The sequence below is a fragment of the Epinephelus fuscoguttatus genome, linkage group LG18, assembly GCF_011397635.1.
Source record: "Epinephelus fuscoguttatus linkage group LG18, E.fuscoguttatus.final_Chr_v1".
NCBI lineage: Eukaryota > Metazoa > Chordata > Actinopteri > Perciformes > Serranidae > Epinephelus > Epinephelus fuscoguttatus.
In genome coordinates, this window is record NC_064769.1 from 3,692,742 (window position 1) to 3,716,292 (window position 23,551).

The 23,551-nt window shown below is 41.4% G+C and overlaps 1 protein-coding gene across 2 annotated transcripts in view; it reads left to right on the forward strand.

Annotated features, from left to right (window-relative positions):
* The window catches only part of tln1 (talin 1), a 169,382-nt gene that overhangs the window by 23,173 nt on the left and 122,658 nt on the right, over positions 1–23,551 (forward strand). Inside the window, exons 2-5 of one of the 2 annotated variants that reach the window (XM_049603973.1) lie at positions 15,215–15,266; positions 16,462–16,527; positions 18,011–18,173; positions 22,021–22,118. In XM_049603973.1, coding sequence (XP_049459930.1) covers positions 18,044–18,173; positions 22,021–22,118 — 228 coding nt within the window. In that variant the 5' untranslated portion in view covers positions 15,215–15,266; positions 16,462–16,527; positions 18,011–18,043. The remainder of the gene's footprint in view (positions 1–15,214; positions 15,267–16,461; positions 16,528–18,010; positions 18,174–22,020; positions 22,119–23,551) is intronic. The other variant, XM_049603972.1, reaches the window with a different exon arrangement.

Below are 23,551 nucleotides of genomic sequence, written 5' to 3' on the forward strand. Positions count from 1 at the left end.
TGCAGCTTTTGGAAGAATATCTTACAGCCTAATAAATGAGGTAGAAAAATAGAATAATAAATGGGGAATGTTTTTGTGGAACCACTCACTACAGGGGGGCCAGCGACCACACTTGTCTGAGCATAGGGGGAGTGATTTTGACTTTACCAGGCTCATAACATCATAACAACATGGTGTGCATATATTGATATGTTTGTCACAAAATGTTATGTGCATTTAAACATATAGAGACATGTTGTCAGGGGTGTGTGTTGAAGGGTGGATGTGGCGATGGGACAGCCAAAAGAAGAAAATATTTACATGGACACTATTACATGGACACTTTTTTGACACTTATCTGTTATGGACTGTGAATGAATATTTAACAGTGGTATGGTTGGAGTCTGTCAAGTTTACTTTTTTTTTTTAATTTTATTTATTTAAAAGGGACAATGTACAGCTCAAACATAAATGTCACCATTTGATGCACCGTACCAGATTATAGCTTCAAGCTAATTCGCATCTGTAGTCCCTTGGCAGGTCACAGTAAAAAATACAGTACAATAGCAAAACAGATAAAAACAGCATACAAGGATAGACAGAAAATAACAAGCTACCCGCACACACACACACACACACACACACACACACACACACTTACTTATCATGTTGGTACTATAATTTTAATTTACCTCCATTTATTTGTTTTATCATCATGGTTCACAGGCTTCTATTTTGTCTGTTGGTATAGGTCAATCCTTACCTATTTCATTTATTATTTCTTTCAGCCTTGTTTGTTTGGAGAGCTTTTTTTCTCCTTTTGACATGGTTTGGTGTTGAAAATTTGAAATTAGATAAACTTGAGTCTAGGGCTGTAGTCAACTAAAGAAAATCTTGGTCGACTAAAGTCGCACATAATCTTCAACTAATTGATTAGTCGTGGGGAAAAAAAATCTGTAGTTATTTTTTACTTCTGCAGTGGTGTGTCTGTGTCACTCTGCAGTTACATCTCCAAAACGCTAGTCGGCGGTGGAGGACTGTGTTAAGTGCTGTAAAGTTTAGTTCAAATCAAACTTTATTTATATAGTTGATTCAAAACACACATTAAATATGGCTTAATAGAGACAGTTTCAAACACAAGTACGCAAACTGGCTTCACAATAAACCACAGAACTGACAGACAAACACTTGCTTTATCTGGACACATTTCCCCCACCAATACAACATGCTAACGTAATTAGCACAAGTCTATGCTGTTTTACATTGTATAAATTAGCCTAGCAGCTAGCAATCTTTTCCTCTTCTCAAATAAAACCAGGGACAACAGCAACATGTAACAAAGGTAATGGTACATAATTTGGCTCCATTACAACTCACAACATTCACTGAAATATGTGCAATATATACAAAACACGTTTTCCAAGCAAATACAACATGCTAACGTTATTAACGCCAGCCTATGGCATTTTACATTGTATACATTAGCCTAGCGACGAGCGGAGATTTCCTCTGCTCATATGAAGCCAGGATAAATCCCGAAATATAAATCCCTGAAGGATAAATCACACACATGACTTAAAATGCTATTTTAGCGGAGGCTTTACTGTCTTCACAATTTATTGTTTCTTATCAGTGAAAAACAAGTAAAAACAAGCTTCGTTTCCACTGAGGGAAACAGTGTCAGTATACAGACAGGATGTCTGTGTCACCACGACACTGAGTGTGAGGGTGGGCGAGTCCAACTTTACAACGGGGGTATTTTGAAAATACCCCCATTTTCACAGGTAACTTAGCCCCCCCACCCCCCCCGCAGGAAATAATGGATTAATCCTGGAACGCTTTCGATGTAGCGCTGTTCTCCTTATGAAAGTAACATGGCGGTTATTCAACTAATGAGAATTTGGTCGGATGACAGCACAGTGACCAAATAATCGACTAGTCGACCAGGAGACTACAGCCCTACTTGAGTCATAAAAAATGTTTTTACAGTACAAAGTATGAAGTAGAATTTAGGCTGAGGCTACAGGTACACTGTAAACCCGAATTCGCTCAATTAAACATTTTTTGTAAACAGCTCACACTCAAAACTTTGTTTAGTACAATACAGTAACATAAAAGTTTTGATTACACCAGGCACAAAATAAATGTGTCACATGACCCTTGTCTGACAGGAATTTTATGTCAGCTTAACATAAATTTCTTGTTTAAGCATTTAATTCAGGCATATGAATAGAAAAAAACATTGAGCACACATTTAAAAACAAATTTATAATTATCTTTGAACTATTAAAATATATTGTGCCAATCATAGGTTTTTCTTATGCTAGAACAAGGCAAAGAGATGAGCTCTGAACCAGGAAGTGCTCTTAATTCACCTCATCACGTCATGTTAGACACTCATATATTTACACAGGTGGGAGCTCATTAATTGTGTATACAACTTAACTCATGGTGCAAAATGTCTTTTACTACAACATCAACTGTAAGCCATTACAGCCATTGTGATATACATAAACATTAATCACTGCATAATGGGTAACTTGAGTGATTTAGAACACATTTAAACACAGTTTTCTTCGGCTTATAAATGGTCTTAAACACATTGTCTCATGGCATGCTGGGAAACTTCACCCATCTAGCACCAACACACCACAATGGGCTCTAATTTCGCAGACCGGACGAGGCAGGGGCGCAGCACATTTGCGCTTCGCCAACTGGGTGTGGCCAGGTGGATTTTGCAAGTTTGGCACACCATGCGCGCTGGCGCAGCTACTCGTCTTTCCCACCTCCGTCCCTCCAGTCAGAAAAAGGGAGGAGAAGAGGCATGGGGTGGGTTTTACACAGCCCATTCACATCACACCAATCAAATGAGCCCCTCTCCTCGCCCTTAAATGCGCCGCGCGAAGGCGTAATGAGAGTTTACTCAATTTGCCATGGCAGAAGAGAGCAGCAGCGTCAGACGGCCAAACTTCTCCCAGGAGGAAACTGATGTTTTGGTCCGGGATGTCCAAGCTGGCAGTGTCCGAATATACGTAACTGCGAGCAGACCTCCACGGGCTGATGATGCAAAGGTAGCCTGGGAGGAGGTCACCACAATCAATGTTGCGTTTCTCTCGTGCGCGCACTCTCTCTCTTTCTCTCTTGCAGTCTCACTGTTTCTTTTCTTTTGACTTTTCTAAGATGACAGATGCTGAATATATACTCCCCACCTGATGCTGTGGCTGTTTGTGGTTGGTTGAGAGGGATCAATCAATCAGTCAGTCAATTTTATTTATAAAGCCCAATATCACAAATCACAATTTGCCTCACAGGGCTTTACAGCATACGACATCCCTCTGTCCTAATGACCCTCGCAGCAGATAAAGAAAAACTCCCCCAAAAAAAACCCTTTAACGGGGGAAAAAAAACGGTAGAAACCTCAGCAAGCGCAACTGAGGAGGGATCCCTCTTCCAGGACGGACAGACGTGCAATAGATGTCGTACAGAACAGATCAGCATAATAAATTAACAGTAATCCGTATGACACAATGAGAGAGAGAGAGAGAGAGAGAGAGAGATGCAGGTAATGACAGTTGCTTACAACAACATTGTTGAAAGTAATAATATTATAGTTATAGTTCTGGCTACTGTGGTACAATATGTTGAAAGTATGTATTAATATCTGGCAGTATACATGTGTGAGAATAGTCATATGTGTATAATAACAGTAGAAGTATGACTAATGACTAATGATGGCAGCAGCAGCAGGAGGCATCTGGCAGGACCACGGCAGGACCACGGCAGCAGCACAACCACACACGTCACGCTGTCCAGGCACCGTTGCGATATGAGTTAATCTGAGAGACAGTAGAGCACAAAGGCTCCGGAGAAGAAGCCGAGTTAGTGACATGCAGAATGGCCGAGTTAGCAAGATGCAGTAATAGAATACGAGAGAGAGAAGGAGAGAAGGTGCCCGGTGTATTATAGGGGGGTCCTCCGGCAGACTAGGCCTAAGTCAGCCTAACTAGGGGTTGGTACAGGGCAAGCCTGAGCCAGCCCTAACTATAAGCTTTATCAAAGAGGAAAGTCTTAAGTCTAGTCTTAAATGTGGAGACGTTGTCTGCCTGCCGGACCGTAACAGGAAGATGATTCCACAGGAGAGGAGCCTGATAGCTGAAGGTTCTGGCTCCTGATCTACTTTTGGAGACTTTAGGGACCACGAGTAACCCTGCGTTCTCAGAGCGCAGTGTTCTGGTGGGATAATATGACACTATGAGCTCTCTAAGATATGACGGAGCTTGACCATTTAGAGCTTTATAAGTTAACAGTAGGATTTTAAATTCAATTCTGGATTTTATAGGGAGCCAGTGCAGAGAAGCTAAAACAGGAGAAATATGATCACGTTTCTTAGTTCCTGTTAGTACACGTGCTGCTGCATTCTGAATTAGCTGGAGAGTTTTTAAGGACTTACTAGAGCTACCTGATAATAGAGAGTTACAGTAATCCAGCCTTGAGGTAACAAAAGCGTGGACCAATTTTTCTGCATCTTTTCGGGTCAGGATAGGCCTAATTTTCGCAATATTACGCAGATGAAAAAATGCAGTCCGTGAGGTTTGTTTTAAATGAGAATTAAAAGGCAAATCTTGATCAAATATCATTCCGAGGTTTCTTTCTCCGAGGGATGTGAACTCATTAGTTTGCAGCTGTGTTAATCAAATCAGGTTGGGTTTCCATTACGCATGCCAAACGGTGCCAATCCCCTTTGATCTGACATCAGATGTGACGGGACAGTCGATATAGAGATACATTTATGTGCTGATTGCAGATACTTGCATTGAATAGTGTTTTTTTGGGGTATTTATTGCATTATTTATGTGCCTGATATTCTGGAGACCTGCCTGTGAGGTTTTGGTGACGTGTGCGCACTGTCCGCCGGTCAGCCAAACTTCGGCTTACACCGGCTGCGTTCCGGCTGCGCTGACAGTAGACCTGGTTTCAGCTGGCGAGCTTTTAGTGCACCTTCGGCGAATCCTTTTGGCACGAAACTGTCTAGGGATAGGCAACACAAGCAAAAACACTATTCGAAAATCATGGCAAGTATTCGACAATTTTTCGAATAATCCACCCCCCACCCCCGAGCCACGCACACAGAGATACATTCATCTTTAAAGGCCCGAACATACTCGGGCGGAACAGACTCCATGGAGGTCTGCGTGGACTCAAAGCGGACGTCCGCAAGCCCTGTGCGCACACACCAGTGACTGCTTGGCATGTAGTCACTGGCACTGCTCTGCGAGGTATGTCCGCAGTCATTCGGGCTTCCATAGTCGAGCGCACTTCCGCATTGTAGTTTCCTGTAAAAATGTCCGTGAAAAATCCCTGCGATGTGAAAAATACATGCCAAGCAGTCACTGGTGCGCGGAGTGGAGTCCGTGTGGTCGTAAAATCTGAGCTTTGCGGACGTCCGCTTTGAGTCCGCGCGGACCTCCGCGGAGTCCGTTCCGCGTATGTTCCGCCCAAGTATGTTCAGGCCTGTAGTCTCTGCATGTTTCTCCTGTTTGTAGAAGAGCATCTCACACCGCTGTAGCAATCCTAGACTGACCTTGTGCGGTTAGGAGCTGAATTGCATGACAAATAAAGGGGGGGAAATAAGACGGCGAATAGTAATAGTCGCATTAAAAAATTGATTTTTCAAAAATAAAACGACTATTCGAAAATCGTGACCCATCCCTAAAACTGTCACTGCACCAAGCTGGATCTGTCGACACCTCCCCCTGCTGCGCCGCCACACCCATCTCAGCGCACCTTGGTCTGCCAAACTACCAAACCGAGCGCCCCTCGGGTTGCGCTGCTCCAGTCTAGCTCTGCGCGTGGTTCGCCACCCTGCGCTGCGCTGGGAAACTAGAGCCCAATATGTTAATTGCACAATGATAGTGTTGTTTATTGGCCTTATACTAATCAGATGAAATCGGCTTTATAAATTTTTGTCAAATTAATCAAAGCTCAAATATGTTGACTTAAAAAAATATGTCAAGCTCACAAGGGATGAGTCAAGTGTCAAGTGAACATAAAGTTTTTATGTCATTTTGTGTAGACTTTACATAAAAATTTGGTGTCATGGATGGATATGGGTTTACAGTGTATTGATTTTTGTCTTTATCAATGAATCTGTCTCACATGTTTCTAAAGCTGAAGAGAATGCCCACAGATTGCTTGGTTTATTCAACCATTACATCTGTTCTGTACTTGTACCATATGCTTCTGTCACTGGCAGATGTTTGCAGTAGAGACTGTGGGTAGAGGATCCACAGCATCACATGCAGTACTTATCAGCTATGGAGAGCAGTTGTAAAAGTAACATTTGTTGTTCTGGCATATTAAGATAAGACCCTATTGTTATATACCCTTGTTGTTGGTAGACACTTCCACCAATGCACTAAAATAGAGTGTGGACTGACGGACATGAGATAAAGCTGAAATACACAGTATCTGACTACTGACAGAACAGGCAGGATAGGGTGACAGTTTACTGCTGTCTCTTAACAGTGACAGTCTGGAATGGACTGACAGGAAGTGAAGTCAGCAAAGATAAGTCTTTAAGCACTGACGATGTAGGTAGGAGCCAATATTTGATGCTTAATGTCTATGTAGACCATTGTTCCTGAGAACATTTTGACTTGTCAAGGATCAAGGATAGCACAGGTGCACTCAGTAACATTACTGATGGTCAAATTCCATTTTCAGAACAGTTCTGGTTTATTACAATATAGGTGTTCCATGCATCATACTCACCATTATTGCTGAGATCTGGCAACAACAACAACAACAACAACAACAACAACAACTTTTATTTATAGGTGACTTTCAAAGCGCTAAAGGAAGACACAGTTAAAACACTAAGCAGCAATGTATCCGTAGATCATAAAGTCAAACAATTCAATAACATACAATAATAAGTTAATAAAATGACTACAAAAATCATAATCATATAATTACATTTTTAATTTGATTTTATATACTTTATTAATCCCCAAGGGGGAAATTCAGTCTTTTCTCTCCGTTGTCATATAGCCTACATATACACACAGCACCGAAATACACACACATGCACAAACAGGACCTATACATGCATTAAATGGAGAGATGTCAGAATGAGGGGGCTGCCCGTGGACAGGCGCCCTGAGCGGTTCGAGGGTTTGGTACCTTGCTCAAGGAGGTGAGATAGCACCTCTCCAGCTACCAGTCCACGTTGCATATTTTGGTCTGGGCGGGAACTTGAACTGGCGACCCGCGGGTTCCCAAGCCAAGTCCCTATGAACTGAGCCACCGCCACTCAATAATAATTATCATTTTAATATTGTATACTATTATATTATAAATCATAATCATACAAATTAGGTGTAAAATTATCATTATTAAGTCATCGTCAGTGCAAGTCTCATTATGTGTGTAATCATTAAATCAGACCAAATATGCCAGCTTGAAAAAGTGTGCTTTCAGATGGGATTTGAAAATAAAAAGGGAGTCAATATTGTAAATGTGGTGAGTTCCAAAGGTGGGGGGCAGAATGGCTGAAGGCTCTGGGGTCTGTCAAGTGGGCTGATGGTGATGTGAGTTGGATTGCAGAAGAGGATCGAAGAATACAGGAGGGTGTGTAGATATGAAGGAGTTCAGACAGGTATGAAGGTCAAGAAACACAAGCAACCTGACATGTTGGACACAAAGCAACAGTTAATCCAGATCCAGATTGTAGCAACTTCACCTTCTAAAAAGGACCACACGATAACTTATTGAAAAGTGTCACCATCCATACTTTTTCTGAACACAGAAAGTTACACGGCCATGCTGCAGGGCAGAGTAATACATCATACAAAACAAGCCCATGAGAGGAACTATATTATTATCTTAACACAGCCTTCCTATTCAAGAGGCTACCCCCTTGCAGGCACATGGCTATATTACCATTAACCAGATTAGCATTTACTCATTTTTATTAGGGATGTAACGATTCACTCAACTCACGATGCAATGTGATTCACGATGCAGGGTTGGCAATGGGATTTTCTCACGGTTTTTCTATATTTTATTATTATCATTTTTTTAACAAAATGAGCTTGCAGACAAATGATAACTGAAAAAATATATTTATTTTTTCCTGATTTAATCTGAAAACTTGAGGTACAGACTGAGGGGTAATCTGTGCTCACACACCATGCCGCTCTGCTTCAGCCCACTGCTCTATAGCGGCCTTCACATGATAAGAACAATGCGCCTCGCTCACTGCCAGGTGCGGCGCAGCGGCGCGGTCAAAGTTCAAATAATGTCAACTCTGAGAGCAGCACTCGGGCGGAAAATCTGAGCAGTGCGCGATTCCAAGGGTACTGGTGCCGCTTTGTCAGGCGTTGCCACCCTCTCCATAGACAAACAATGGGACAGCCAGCGCAAAGCGGTTTTACAGCTGATAATGTGTAGAGGCCTTATTTCCAGCGCAGCCGGCGCTGTGAGAAAAACCTTTTATGTATGTCTCGGCCGCTGTAGTATGAACTCCGGTTGCTTCAAATTTTTAATGAGACGATTTTGATAGGAAACTCACCCGTGAAATCCAAGTTGTTGTTGCCTCAAAGTTTTTCCTCCTCTTCTCCCATTACTAGCAGTTGGCAACCGTTGGCAACTAGTGTAGGTACAGCCACCTAGCGGGCTGAGGTGGGAAATACACTTTAGTGTCGACGGCGCCGCTGCCAATGTGTGTTAGGGGGCGGCACTTGACGGCCACAGTTCAAGCTGCCACTCAGTCACAGCCTCTTTGAGCACTTCAGCAATGTTGACTCCACTGTGCATTTCAAAAAGAGGGCTAGTTTGAAGCACAAAGCTAGCCATTTCCCAGTCCGCAGTGATCACACGGGCTGTGATGTTGACATAACTTTGGGTCGCTCTGGAAGTCCAGCCATCTGTTGTGATTGCTACGCTATCTGCCACACTGAGGGCCTGTACCACATGTGCTTTGGCCTCCTTGTAAAGCGCTGGTATTACCATCTGGCTGAGGTGCGGGTGGGGGGGGGGGGGTGGTATGTGGGCTCCAGTGTGTTGACCAACAGCCAAAATTTTCAACCACGGAAAACGTTCTCCTATCTTAATTTAAATTTGAGTTGTCACAAAAAAACATCGATTTTTAATTGCAACGCAAGGCATCGTTACATCCTTAATTTCTATAATGCTTACAGTATAATGTTTACATTACAACACAGATGATTTAAATCGCTATAGAAGTATGGAAATAAGACCCAGATTGTATAAGAGAGGAGTTATTCTTAAGTGTGCCAGGGAGCTATGGCTGTGAAGTTGCATGTACAATACCAGGAACACCTAAATCGAATGTACCCACTGCCTGCCTGCTTGTGTTTGTGTTTATTTAGTCATATTTTGTCTATTCATAGGAGTATTCAGTTGTTTAGTCACATGAAGGAAAGCATCTGTGAAGTGGTAAAATATGGTTTTTAGGTGTGTGGAAATTTGTCTCATTATTTGGATGTTCATGTCATTCAAACAAGCGAAGTCCCACTTATAAATCCTTGAACACTGAGTAAAAGTGTGTAGACATTCAGGTTGTGACCCCAGTATGCACACACTTACAGATGATAAGATCAAAAGCTGTCATTGACTGATATATTATTTAAATGTTTTAAAAATTTCAAATATCATTGTCAGCCTTAGAAGTACAGTATGGCTCAACCCTCAGTAACTAATTTTCAGTTATGTGTCAAAGTCATATTCACCTCAGAAATCAATGAATCAATGAAAAAGTAATGGAAACTCCCAAAATAGAAGACAAATAACTTAAAAGTTGTTTTAATGTATTATTATTATTTTTTAATTTAATTAATTTAAAGAGCAGCTAGATGTGCCAGTTCAGTTCAAGAAGCTGTAGTGTTTGTTTAATCACACTTTTATGGCAGGTTTATGTAACTTAACATGTATTTCAACTTGTATTATATTTAGATAATTTGAACATTTTAAGTAAACAAACTGTTATTAACATAACTTAATTTATGTTAATTCAACAATTGTGTATATATATATCATCAAGAGTTTTAAGACTAGACTTTAATTTGGCACAAATGTCCTCTTGGACTGGTTGAAGTGAACACTTGTCTTCATCTTGGTTAGCTTTCTTTTTATTTTGAACTGAGATGAGAACATGTAACTCATCTGAGACACATGTAGAAACAGAAGAATGGCTTGCTGGAAACCTTCAATTACACCTAAGCACTTAATAATTCTTATTCATGCCAAAGAAGAATATAAGTTAGTGTTTTCGTTGTATACATGCTTATTAACGTCTCCCCTTTTGTTACACAAAATACATTGATCAATGCCTCTCCTTGAAAGTCAGCCTCACTGCTGTTTTCTGGTGTTTTTTCTGTTAAACTAACTGTCATGGCTGCTGTTGACTTTCAGGCACTCTTCCTCATTTCTCAGTAATTACTGTTGTGACTCAGCACTTCCTCTTTCAGTGAAGGTGGAGTGGGAAGCATTTTCAGTAGATTTTCTAGAAGAAGTCTCCAGACTTCCCCTCAGTCTTTGGCTTGATACTAATCAAACTGGAAGAATTAAGTAGCTTTAGCTTTTTGGTCCTAAATTTAATGATAATATTGAAAACAACTGCTGTAATACACAGACCTATATGAACCCTTAGATGAGTCCCCTCTCATCTTCCCTCAAGCCAAAGAAACTGTCCTTACATTCACTGCAGACAGGATACACTGCTCCCAGCTGAATCATAGCTGGGAGAATACAGATACAGAAGCTGAAATGCCCTTTTAAGGCATTGAAAGGCTTTTAAAACAGGAAATGACATCGGGACCTTTGAGTGGGATCTTGCAAGAACTCTGTTATTCCAGAGCAGAGGAGAGGAAGATCCAAGTTATCTGGAGATGAAGCACTTACAGTGACACCCCCCTCGCCCCCCCCCCCCCCCCCCTTTAAAAAAAATATGTCATTTTATCCCACTGAACACAGACTAGATCCTGTGCTAATAGTGAGGGAGTGACGGATGCTGATAATTGTAAAATTACTTCATATCACAGGTGATAATCAGCCTGGCTGATAATCACCTGATAATCTGATGCTGATAATCAGCATGTTGTGCTGAATGAGAGTGAGCTGTGCATGTTCCAGCCAGAGGCCTGAAATGCTTTCAGACATGTTGCTGCAGAGAGTCAGCCAGTAAAACACTTGCAAGAACTGATGTCACATAACTTGTAACAGAGGTACTGAGTTGAGTATTTTCTGCACAAACCAGTGGTAACTGGAAAACATGGGAGAATTTTTATTAATTTAAGATGAATGACCTTTCTTCTGAATTTTATCTGTTGACTTTTTTAACAGACAACGGATAGTTTAAGGCATCTCAGTCTTCAGGGCTTGCAAATTCTTTAAAAACCTCAAAATGAATTATTCATTTAAATAAGTATTCAGATCCTTTGTTATGATTCTCCAAATCTAACAAAATCTGTCTCTTGCCAAGAAAGTTAAAGAAGTATTTTACTGCTGGAAAGCTGTTTTTTGTTGTTTTTTTTTTTTGTAAAACTGAACTGTTGGAGGCGCTGCTGAGCTACAGATGGAGCAGACCGTATATTCAGAGGCTACTACAGATTTCAATTTAAATTGTTATTCATCAGCCCTTTTTTAAGAAAAACTGTCTGAGGAAGATATCCCAACAAGCAGCTCAGCAACTAAGGCCTGGCTCCCAGGCCTTAGTTGCTGAGGTCCTGGGGTCCTGCCCCGGGCAGGACCTCAGGACCTTGGCGTTGAAGCCTTGAAGCTAGAACTACTAGCCTCTCTGAGACACACATTGCGGAGATTTTTAAAACTGAACTCTGAGTTGCACTGGGCGATGGTTTGTCTACAATTAGAGCCGACCTACAATCAACCTCCGAAGACCAGAACAGTCTCCTTCTTGCGCTCAGCCCCATGGTACACCAGTGAGCTGCGGGAGATGAAGAAGGCTGGGCGTGTCCTGGAGAGGCGCTTCATAGCATCAGGACTGACCATGCATAAATAAGCCTGTAAAGAACACCAAAAGGCCTATGCTAAAGCTCTCAGGGATGCAAGGCCACAGTTTTACTCAAACATCATCAGTAATAGCCCTGGTAACTCAAAGAAATTGTTCTCCACCATAAACTCTACTCTCCATCTCCTCAAACCACAAGCACTCCCCCTTTCTGAAGCCTCAGAGGAGCGGTGCGACAGCTTTGTCACTTTTTTCAGGAAAAAAGTTGACTCCATCAGGTCTCTCCTCTCCAGCTCTACCGACTCGCCTGCCCAGATGGACCACCCACAGTCTGGGGCCGCCCAACCTTTCTGCTGTTTCTCAGACACCACACAGCAGGAAGTTGAGAACATTATTAAGTCAATGAAACCATCCACCTGTGCCCTGGACCCCCTCCCCACAGTCCTGGTGAAAGCCAACCTCTCGGCCATCAGCCTCCTTATCACCAAGGTCATAAATCACTCCCTTCAGGCCGGTCACGTTCCATCTGCCCTGAAAACTGCTGTCATTGGACCTCTTCTTAAAAAAAAACAAAAAAACCCCACCCTTGACCCTGATGTTTTCTCCAACTACAGAGCCATCTCCAACCTTCCATTTATATCCAAGGTATTGGAAAAAGCAGTTGCTGCACAACTTCAGGACCATCTTAAGCAAAATGATCTGTATGAAAAAAAAAAATTTCAGTCCGGTGTCCATCCTGGCCACAGCACTGAAACAGCTTTGGTCAGGGTCACAAATGACCTCCTGATGACACCGGACACCGACTCCCCATCCTTCCTCATACTTCTGGATCTTACAGCTGCATTTGACACTGTGAACCACAACATCCTCCTTCAACGCCTGCATTCCACCTTCGGCCTCACTGATACCAACCACAAGTGGTTCACATCCTACCTCACTGGGCGAACTGAGTATATTGCATTGGGAGAGGCAAAATCACAAGTTCACTATGTCACCTGTGGTGTCCCTCAAGGCTCAGTGCTGGGTCCTACCCTCTTCACACTCTTTATGCTCCCCCTCGGCCATGTTATCAGCAGGCATGGAATATCATTCCATTGTTACGCTGACGACACACAACTCTACCTCTGGACAGATCCCACCCCCTCTGCACTCCTGCCATCTGCCTCACTCACTACCTGCCTGGAGGAGATAAAGGCGTGGATGAAGCTAAATTTCTTACAACTTAACAGCTCCAAGACTGAAGCCATCCTTGTTGGCACCCCACACCAGGTCAGATCATCCACCCTCACCAACATCTCTTTCTCCGGTGAGAACATCCCCCTGTCTAACGTCGGCGTTAAAATGGACCCCCACCTCACATTTGAGACCCACATCAAACACCTGTGCAAGACTTCCTTTTACCACCTCAGAAACATTGCAAAACTCCATCCATCACTCAACCTGGCAGATGCTGAAAAGCTCGTCCACTCCTTTGTCTCCTCCAGGCCGGACTACTGTAATGCACTCCTCATCAGGATCCCTAGTAAAAGCATCCAGAGGCTTCAATACCTCCAGAACAGCGCTGCTAGGATCCTGATGAAGGTGCGCAAGCATGACCATATCACACCCTCAAATCACTCCACTGGCTGCCCGTTGAACTCAGAATTCAATACAAGGTCTCCCTCCCCACACATCAGTGCATTCATGGACATGCTCCACTCTACCTTAAAGAACTCCTCACTCCTCAGACTTCCTCACGCACCTGCCGCACTGCCAACCTCCTCAACCCCCCCAGGACCAGACTCAACACCATGGGAGACCTTCTGCTCGGCCACTTTCAGACTGTAGAATGCTCTCCCTGGCCACCTGAGAGCACCACAGACTGTAGACGCTTTTAAACGCAACTTAAAGATTTACCTTTTTACTAAAGCCTTTTAATGTATTTTATCATGTTGCCTGTTGTTAATTCTTAGCATAGCATATCTCCACTGCCTTCTGTAGCACTTTGAGATTTGTTTTTATGTAAAGTGTGTTACAAATAAAATTTATTATCATCATTATTATTATTATTATTATTGTTATTATTATTATTGAAGATACAACTGGCAAAGGATAAAGTTGCTTCAGATGCCGTGTTGACTACACTCAAAGGTACAGTGGGAGAAATGGAGGAGTTGCTCTCTGCCTGCACGGATGATGTTGTTGAGCTGAAAATTTGTTGGAAAGTTGGAAAACAAGTGTGAGGACCCTGAATCAAGATGATGTTGCAACAACATAAGAATAGTGGGGGTCCTGGAGGACATGTCGCCAGTACTGCTGCTGTCGCCACCCTGCTTAAGGACGCGTTCAAGCTGGATAAGGAACCACTGCTAGACCGGGCACACAGAACCGCCCAGCCGAAGCTGAGACCTGGTGAGCGACCACAATCCATCATTGCCAGGTTTCATTATTACAACAACTGTGCCAATGTTCTACGACGTGTGAGAGAGGCCCGGCATACCGTCATCGGGGATATGCAGATCCTAATTTTCCCGGACCATATGGCTAAGCTAGCCTGGTTCTGGGCGGCCTTCAACAAAGTCAGAAAACAACTGCACGGCGTGGAGGGACTTCGTTATGATCTTTTCTACCCGGCCCGTCTTCGGATTAGCTTTAAAGGTGTGGAAAAGGATTTTGAATCAGCAGATGATGCCAAAGCTTATGTTAACAAGATGAACACTGGGTGAGGTTGTTACACAGTATGTTGTAATGATATCAGGCAGGCTTAATGCTTTCAGACTACATTTAATACTTTTTTTTACGTGTGAGGCTTGCTTATTTATTTGTTTATATTAGACCGCTTTAGTTGCTCTCCTGTGCAGTTTTTCTTCTGCAAGGTGAATTATTACTTAAAAGCAATATGATAATGTCTCATTTTGTGTGAATACATCTGTAAGAAACTATAACAAGTAAAGCAAGCATTTTGTGTTGATATGTTATCTTTTTTCAAACTTCTTATTTAGTTCACTGATATTTCTTATATCTCATTCGATTATACTGACGACTGGGTTGTTTTTGTTTTGTTTTTGTTTTTCTGTTGTTTGTTTGTTGTACCTGGATTTTTAAATCACATAAATGTGCTCTGTTAATTTAAATCCCAGTAGTCCTAGTGCAGGCACACCTGTTCGTTTTCTCAGTTGGAATATACGTGGTATGGGTATTCCTACTAAAAAATCCAAAGTTTTTAATCATCTGAAAAGGCTTAATTCTGATATAATGTTTTTGCAGGAGACTCACCTTAGACTGAAAGATCATCATAGGCTCCACTCTCCATGGATAGGTTAGGTCTTCCACCCTAATTTTAATTCTAAGGGGTTGCTATTTTAATTAATAAAGGAATTTAGTTCTGGGGCGGCACGGTGGTGTGGTGGTTAGCACTCTCGCCTCACAGCAAGAGGGTTGCCGGTTCGATCCCGGGTGTGGGAGTCCTTCTGTGCGGAGTTTGCATGTTCTCCCCGTGTCAGCGTGGGTTCTCTCCGGGCACTCCGGCTTCCTCCCACAGTCCAAAGACATGCAGACTGGGGACTAGGTTAATTGGTAACTCTAAATTGTCCGTAGGTGTGAATGTGAGCGTGAATGGTTGTTTGTCTCTATGTGTCAGCCCTGCGATAGTCTGGCGACCTGTCCAGGGTGTACCCTGCCTCTCGCCTGATGTCAGCTGGGATAGGCTCCAGCCCCCCCGCGACCCTCAAGAGGATGAAGCGGTTAGAAGATGAATGAATGAATGAATGAATTTAGTTCTCACCTACTGATGTTATTGCTCACAAAAACCGAAGATATCTCATAGTTGCAGGTACATTAATACAATCAAAAGTCTTGTTAGTGAATGTGTATGCACCCAATTTCGTATTAATTCGTATTCGTATTATTTTGTACATTGGAAGCCCAGTCATACTGTCCTTCATCTTCTGTACCTGCTCTTATATACTCTTCGCTTCCAACCAAGCTTTCAATGTATGTTAAAAATCCTGTTGTGCTTAATACTTTAAAGATTTGGTATCAATTCAGAAGACATGTAAACTATGTAGCTGCGTCTCCTTCAGGGCCACTCTGCAATAACCACCTGTTTCCTCCCTCATATTTGGACTCTGGTTTTTCAGTATAGTACAATAAGGATATACATTGTTCCCTAGATCTGTATTCAGATGATATTTTCAACAGTTTCACTTATTTATCATCTTTTATGGATTGTCTGCAAACCATTTTTTCACATATCTCCAAGTTAGACACTTTGTTTCCAAATGTTTCTCTAAATTTCCTTCTCCACCTCTTCAACAACAATGGGATAGTTTGCTCACTTTTAAGATGCAACAAAGGGGGATTGTTTCAGAGACATACAATCGCATTTTGGATCTCTGTGATCAGTCTAATTCGAAAATAAGAGCTGCTTGGGAGGGAGAACTGGGATTTCATTGTCAGTAAAAACTAAAAGCTGAATAAAAATGATTGTAACCTGGATTGTTTCCTTTTTTCAGCCAGAGAGAAAAGTTCAGCATCTGACTTGGCAGGAGGGCTTTGACTAAAACACCGCGTTACATCAGGTATTTACCTTACTCACCTTCTTCCTAGTTTAAATACACTAAAGTGCATATTAAAGGAATACTTCACCCACAAAATGACGATTTGTTAATCATTAAGTCATGCTGTGTTAAAGGTGAAGTGGTAAGATTTAGAGGAATTCAGTGGTGTCTGATGGTGAATTGCAGATTGCAACCAGCTAAAGCATTGCATGTATTTGTGAAATACTGAGCAACTGGATAAGTGAGACCTGGATTATAATAATGGTGAAATCATAAAACCCAAGAGAGACAGATGTTTTTCTGCAGGCCACAACCAAGCAGTGATGTTCTGTTCTCTGCTTGAATAAACATTTTGTTAAAAAAAAACTTTTAGTAGTTTAACAAGAAACTGTAGTCACCTATATCTCAAAGCAGGAAGTCTAATGTTGTGTGTTACTTCAGCACCCAGCATTAACTTTGATTGCTACAACCTGAGATCTGATCTCCTCTCAGCTTGACACCCCAGCTACATCCGCCTGTCATCAAGCTGGGAGCCAGAAAAAGGAGGAACTCATGGTGATACAGTGTCAGCCGGATTTTTAGGCTGAGGGTGTCAGGGCATCTGTGTTGTGACATTCAATCCCACAAGGCTCTGACGCCAGCACATGCCACACTGGTTTCTCCCTCAGTGCTGTCACTCTGCAACAACAAGGTCATCTCTGAACAGCTTTGAAAGAAAACAGCTTTTTCCTGCTTAAAGTATCTTTATTATACACTATCTCTCTAATCTTACTCCAGGATCTGGCAAAGGTTTTGCAATTCTTGCAGCACAAAAAGATTCAATTTTCACTAGCTTTTCTAAAAACAAAGTAATAACATGAGCAGCAATCTTTTTAGTGTTTGAGAGTCTCATTTTTTTGGTTTTCACAGTGCATAACTATACTTAACCAGTGGCTTCATCATGTATATATGCGTAACTCTGTTTCCTGTCTGAACTGCTGTGCATGTAAATAGAACTGGTGTTCCTCATTTTGAAGTCAGCTGCTTCACACTCTGTACTGAGAAATATTTACTACTTACTCCATTTAACAGATTATAGAATAGAGAGAAATAAATGTCGTTCATGTACAACATCACATCTTATCAGGTTTGCTAATGCTAACACAGCCAGAGTAACTATATGTAAGAAACACCAAGAGGGGCAAGAATTAGCTTCTAAGTCTTGCTCAGTATATCACAGTCAGAGAGAGGTCACAGAATTTGGCTTAACCAAACTTTCAAATCTAAGCAGTCATATGCAAGATAATATATGTGTTTTTTCTTGGACACATCACCTGTATTAACATGTTTTGTCAACAATAATCTGTGTGATTATGTTTACAATGCAAAAAGTAGTTTGTCCGTGTCTTTGAAGAGCTTGGGTTGGATCAGAAGTGTTAATATTGACACAGTGCGTGTGACTTTTGGATGTACATTTGTGTCAATTGATTTGTCTTGACTAACTTTTCTATTGACGATCATGCAGGTGTGAGTTGGGTGGAGGTGCAGAGCAGCAATCATGGTGGCCCTGTCACTAAAGATCGGTGTGGGGAACGTGGTTAAGACAATGCAGTTTGAGCCCTCCACCATGGTGTACGATGCCTGTCGTATCATCAGGGAGAGAGTTCCTGAGGCACAGCTCGGCCAGCGTGAGTTTTCTCTTCCTCTTTTTCTTGCTCCAGCCACACACTCGCACATGCATGCATGCACACAAATTTGCAACACTACAACCTTTCCAGTGTTTGGATTTTAGGATCAGGGGATGGGGGGGCTTATGTCAGACAGGTCCTGTAACTTTTAGAAACTGACAATCCAACTTTCACACCTACATCACATCGTGATTGGTCAAACACACATAGGTAAGAGAAGAACCAGGGTCTCAGGCTGTCTTTTTAATGCCTCTGCACCTGAGATAGCTGTGGCAGGAGGCATTATGTTTTTGGGTTTTCTGTCCGTCCGTCCGTCCATCCGTCCGTCCGTCCGTCCGTCAGTCTGTCCATTGCTCCATTGCAGTGAGTGCATTATCTCAAGAATGCCTTGAGGGGATTTCTTCACTTCTGGCATAGGCGTCCACATGAATTTAAGGAGGAACTGATAAGTATTTCAAAGGTCACTGTGACCTATTCTGTGGCATTCTTGTGAATGTCGTATCTCAAGAACACCCTAGTAGATTTCTTCAAATTTGACACAAATGTCCACTTGGACTGAAGGATAAACTTGAAGTGTCCACGTTTTCACAGGCATGAATGTAAAGTGTAGCTGCAATTTGACAGTTTTGTGGAGGCATACAACTACAAGGCGGAAATTCTAGTTTTATTCTTATCATAATCATGTCATAATTATTTCATTTTTAAAACATTTAAACAATATCATGTCTCCTCCCACTCTATGATGGCTGACTTTTCACCCCTCCCTTCCAGCATGGTTGTTTATAACAACTATAAACAGTTGTGCTTTCTGATGAGGTCAGACAATATTTAATATGAACTATATTTTCTTCTTTCGTAACTCAATTCTTATCCAAGCCATCTGGTTGCCCGTTTTGCAGAATGTTGCAGGTAACAAAAAAAGCAGCTTTGCACATCCTGCATTTTTTTGAAAATATGAAAACAGCACTCAGTTGATGGTAGGGTATAGTGGCGGAGGGAAGTTTGGCCCTTATATTCAGCATGTAAAACAGCTTTAGGCTTCTGCAGCTGTTTGTGGATAATTATGAGCTCTGATCTAGGATAGAATGAGCATTAAAAACCAGAACTACTTGGTTTTCTAGTGGCTCAGGTTAGAGTAAATTAACACACCTGGTAATCATACAGGAGCATATCAAGCTGTTAAGCCCGAAAGCCCCCCAAATGGGGGAATTTTAGAGTGACTGCAAGCACAGTGTGAAACAATACACTGATCACGAAGAATATAGTGATGTTGCAAATCAAATTAAACAGCAGAACCTGGGCTACAAGGCTGTAAAAACCCTTTTTACATGCCCCAAACACAGCTCAAACAACAACTAAATAAACAAAAACAAATCCAACTCCATACAGCACCGATATTCCAACCCACTAGGTATATTTCAGGCTCTAACTCGAGCACACGTTATGCAAAACACACGCCGTTCATCCCAAATGAAAGCTGAGACTCTGCTGTTTCCACTCTACCAAAGCACTCTACCCCAAAGCGTCAGAGAGCTAGAGGCCAAAGAACAACAACAGAAATCTTTTCACGAAAATATATTTGTTATATCTCTCTTACCTTGTTGTTTTTGCCGTGAAAAGCTCATTCTGCCGTTAACTCACACTTCATTCCAGTTTACCGACTTGTTGTCCGTCATTCAAATGAATCCGGGTGGAAAAACTTGATGGCCGGGGGAAGCATAACAATGACCACTCACAGCAGCCGACATCGCCCCGCAACGTGTTCCGCTGACTCTGATTTGCTTACAGTGCTGTCAATCTTGTCTTGGTGGGTATAGCTTCAGTCTATTGGCTCTAACAAATCCAACGAGGTGTCAATCACTCAAATCAGCCAAGCCGTCATGGAGATATGGGCCTCCACAACTCAGAATAGAAACTCAGTTTCAAATGTAGTAGGTGTGTATTGGTCAGTTTGGAGTGGGAAATAGAGGAAAAAAACAAAACGGACAGTTGTATGTGTATATCCTAAACATCATTAGGGATTTACAGAAACAAAAAATGAAAGATACAGGATTGTACATGACAAAAATCACATGCAAACATGGTGCAATTTTGGAGAGCTCGCCTGAATTTTCTGTACTAAAACCTCTTATTATATATATATATTGTTCTGCTTCACTTTATCAGAATCAACCTTTGCAGAGTTAATGTTCACATACTGTATTATGATTTGACAGAGGTTTAGAGCTGCAGCTGCATCATTCCAAAGGGATGCTCATCCTGAAAATGCTTTTTTTTTTTTTTTTTTGGCGAACCTCAAAATGTTTCATTTGTGCTGTGTGCCATCTTCATTTACTCTTCACATATAACACATATACTGATATTTACACATCTTAACAAATCTCACAAGTGTTCCATTTACCATGACACTAAAAGTATTCAAATAGACCTTGTGGTTGCAGAGATATATTCATTTTATTATGGACATGCAATTTTGGAGCAGAGGCCTATAAAATAGGCTTAGCTTTGAAAAGGTTAAGAGTGATTCTCTTCACATGTCAATTACTGTTGTTGTCAAAAATAATGTTGCACAACTTCACAAATTGTTGTAGTCCAACAATACTGTGCTTTCCAGTCCCCATACTACCATACTATATGCCAGAAAAATATTTACTATACATAGTGTGTTAAATGCAGTTTGCCAAAATACCAGGATGTTCAAATACGTCCAGTCTGATTTTGATGTATGCAAGCCAACATGATTTTCTGGCTATTCTGACCCACAGTCGTCTGTGCAGCCGACGATTTGTCACATTGAGCCGCAAACAGATTACATCTTGACAGCTGATTGACAGCTGTCAGAAGTTGTAATGATGGATGACAGCAAATTCAAGTGACTGATGACCAGCTGATTTATAATAATAGGAATTTAGCTGTTTAATTGAATAAGATAATGATAATATAACCAACAGCAAAATTGTATAATTTTTAAATGACAGTGACAGAGAAATGTGAAGCCTCTGTTATTTTACTGTCCTGAATATAACATGGTAGACATTGTTTGCAGTTCTTAGTTATTGCAAAATAACAGCATCAGAGCTCTCCTCGTTCTGCAGGCAGGCATGTGGGTGGGCAGAGGCACTAACACATTAATGTACTCACTTACTTTTGAGTTTATAGCGCTGACTTTGCATCCTGCAGTCCAACAAAAACGTTTTGAAGATACTAATGCAACCAACGCACTAACTTCCTAAAGACAGCAAATATTTGGAAGTTTGAGTAAAAATCGGAGTGGAATGCAAGAGAGAATGTGTCAGACGAGGTGAATTGTGGGCTTGTTATCTTTGTCTAGTTGATTACAGGCTCTGCAGAAGAATGTGGCTGTAAAGTGAGAATAGGCCTCTGCTCCACACTGTGCAAGCAAAGTTATGTGTTATTACATAAGCTATTTCAACAGTAGCTCTCTGCAATACTTGTTTCAACCTGTAAGTCATTTTACATTTCGAAAGGGAAAGAGTCAAAGCCAGTATCTCAGGCTTTGCCTGACTCAGCAGCTTGTTTTACTCTGTAGCCTATTAAATGGTCCACTTTTCCTGTCTCACCCTCAACAGACAAGTGGTCACATTTTAAAATGTGTAACCTGATATATTTGGAGCAGATGTGTGTGTTGAAACAGGTGTTTATCATCCAGAGACCCACTGACCTGGTTAACATGGACAGGGAAGCTAGTGCACAGGATTCAAACGTTAAATCCAGCACAAGTACTTGAGACAATAATTGCTCCAAAGTTGCTAAATATCTACATGTGCATGGATGCCAAGAAACACAATTACAATGAGTCATTCAGTATTTCTGTTTCCTTTTGCAGCCAATGACTATGGGCTGTTTCTGTCTGATGAAGACCCAAAGAAAGGCATCTGGCTGGAGGCAGGGAAGGCCCTGGACTACTACATGTTGAGGAATGGGGTGAGTCAGTCTAGCACTTAGTCTGTACACCACTAAATGCTTCAAATACTTAAATTTTAGCACACAGCAGCAACCCATACAGTGAATAAATGGAATGATGGCAAAATGTACTCAACGTCAGTGTCTCCTGTAAAGGGGACCCCAACAATTACAGGGATTTTTACATGAGACAGACAGGAATGTTTTATTGTCTATCTCATGTAAAAATCCCTGTAATTGTTGGGGTCCCCTTATACTTCCTTTACAGGAGATAGACAGGAATGTTTTATTGTCTTTGAACTAGGCTTGCACCGATTTATCGGCAGTGCTCGGAATTGGCCGGTTTTCACATGATCGGCCATGACCTGCGACCGGCCAGTCAGTCTAAAATATGCCGATTTAAAATGCCGGTCAAATTCCCGGCGCGCCGCATGATTGACATCGTGTAACATCAGCAGCGCACACACGCACATGTGCAACTCACGGCTTGGGCGATGAGAGGAAGTGAAACATCATGGGCGGCTTCTGAGCTTAATCATTCACGCACACTCATCAAAAGAGAGAAGGAGAAAGTTGTTAATCGTTTGTGTTAAACTTGACTGCAGAGCTCTCACTGCTGCACTGTGCTGCTTGAAACTGACGAGGCGCGTGTCCGCGCATTTATTGACGGACGCGTCCTGAAGACCTGTGTGAATTTTCCACAGGAGATATTTTTACTTTTTTGTCTATTCAGGAAATTACCCACAAATGCTATCCACCAAGACTTATTATTTTATTTATCTATGTTTTTATTTATGTATGCCTTTTTTACTTATTTATTTTAATACTGTACCTGAAGTTATATTTGAGCAAAAAGGAAAATGTTTCTTAACCTGTGTCACTGTTTTTGTTTTTAAAATGTTCTATTAAAGCAAAGATAGAAAATATTGCAATATCTTGTGTGCTGTAAAGTGGTTTGAAAAAAATGTATCGGACAAAATCAGAATTGGCCATCCAAACACTCTAAAAAAAATTATAATTTGTGCAAGTCTACTTTAAAGTAATCCAGTGAGGCTAATCCATGTATCAGATATTAGAATCAAGGTGACAGGTTGTAAAAAAAAAAAAAAAATTCACTTGGACATTTTTTTTCTACAACTCCAAAAAATTTCTACACACTTACAAATTGTCATTTCTCCAGCAGTTTTTGACAGGTTTAAGGGGTGATTTATGAGCACACATTTGCTAATCATCATTTGAAAAGCTCAACATCTCTCTATTTATCTCTCAAACACTTTGACACTACAAATAACTAATCTGAGACAAATAGGATTTGTACCCAGGTTTATTGTAAACTCTGACTTACCATCTCACTGTTAGTAAGCAGAAAAATAACTTCATTAAAGCCTGAATTATTTCTTAATCTGCAACATGTTAGTCTGGAGGTTTAAACTCATGTCCTCTCACATGGTTGG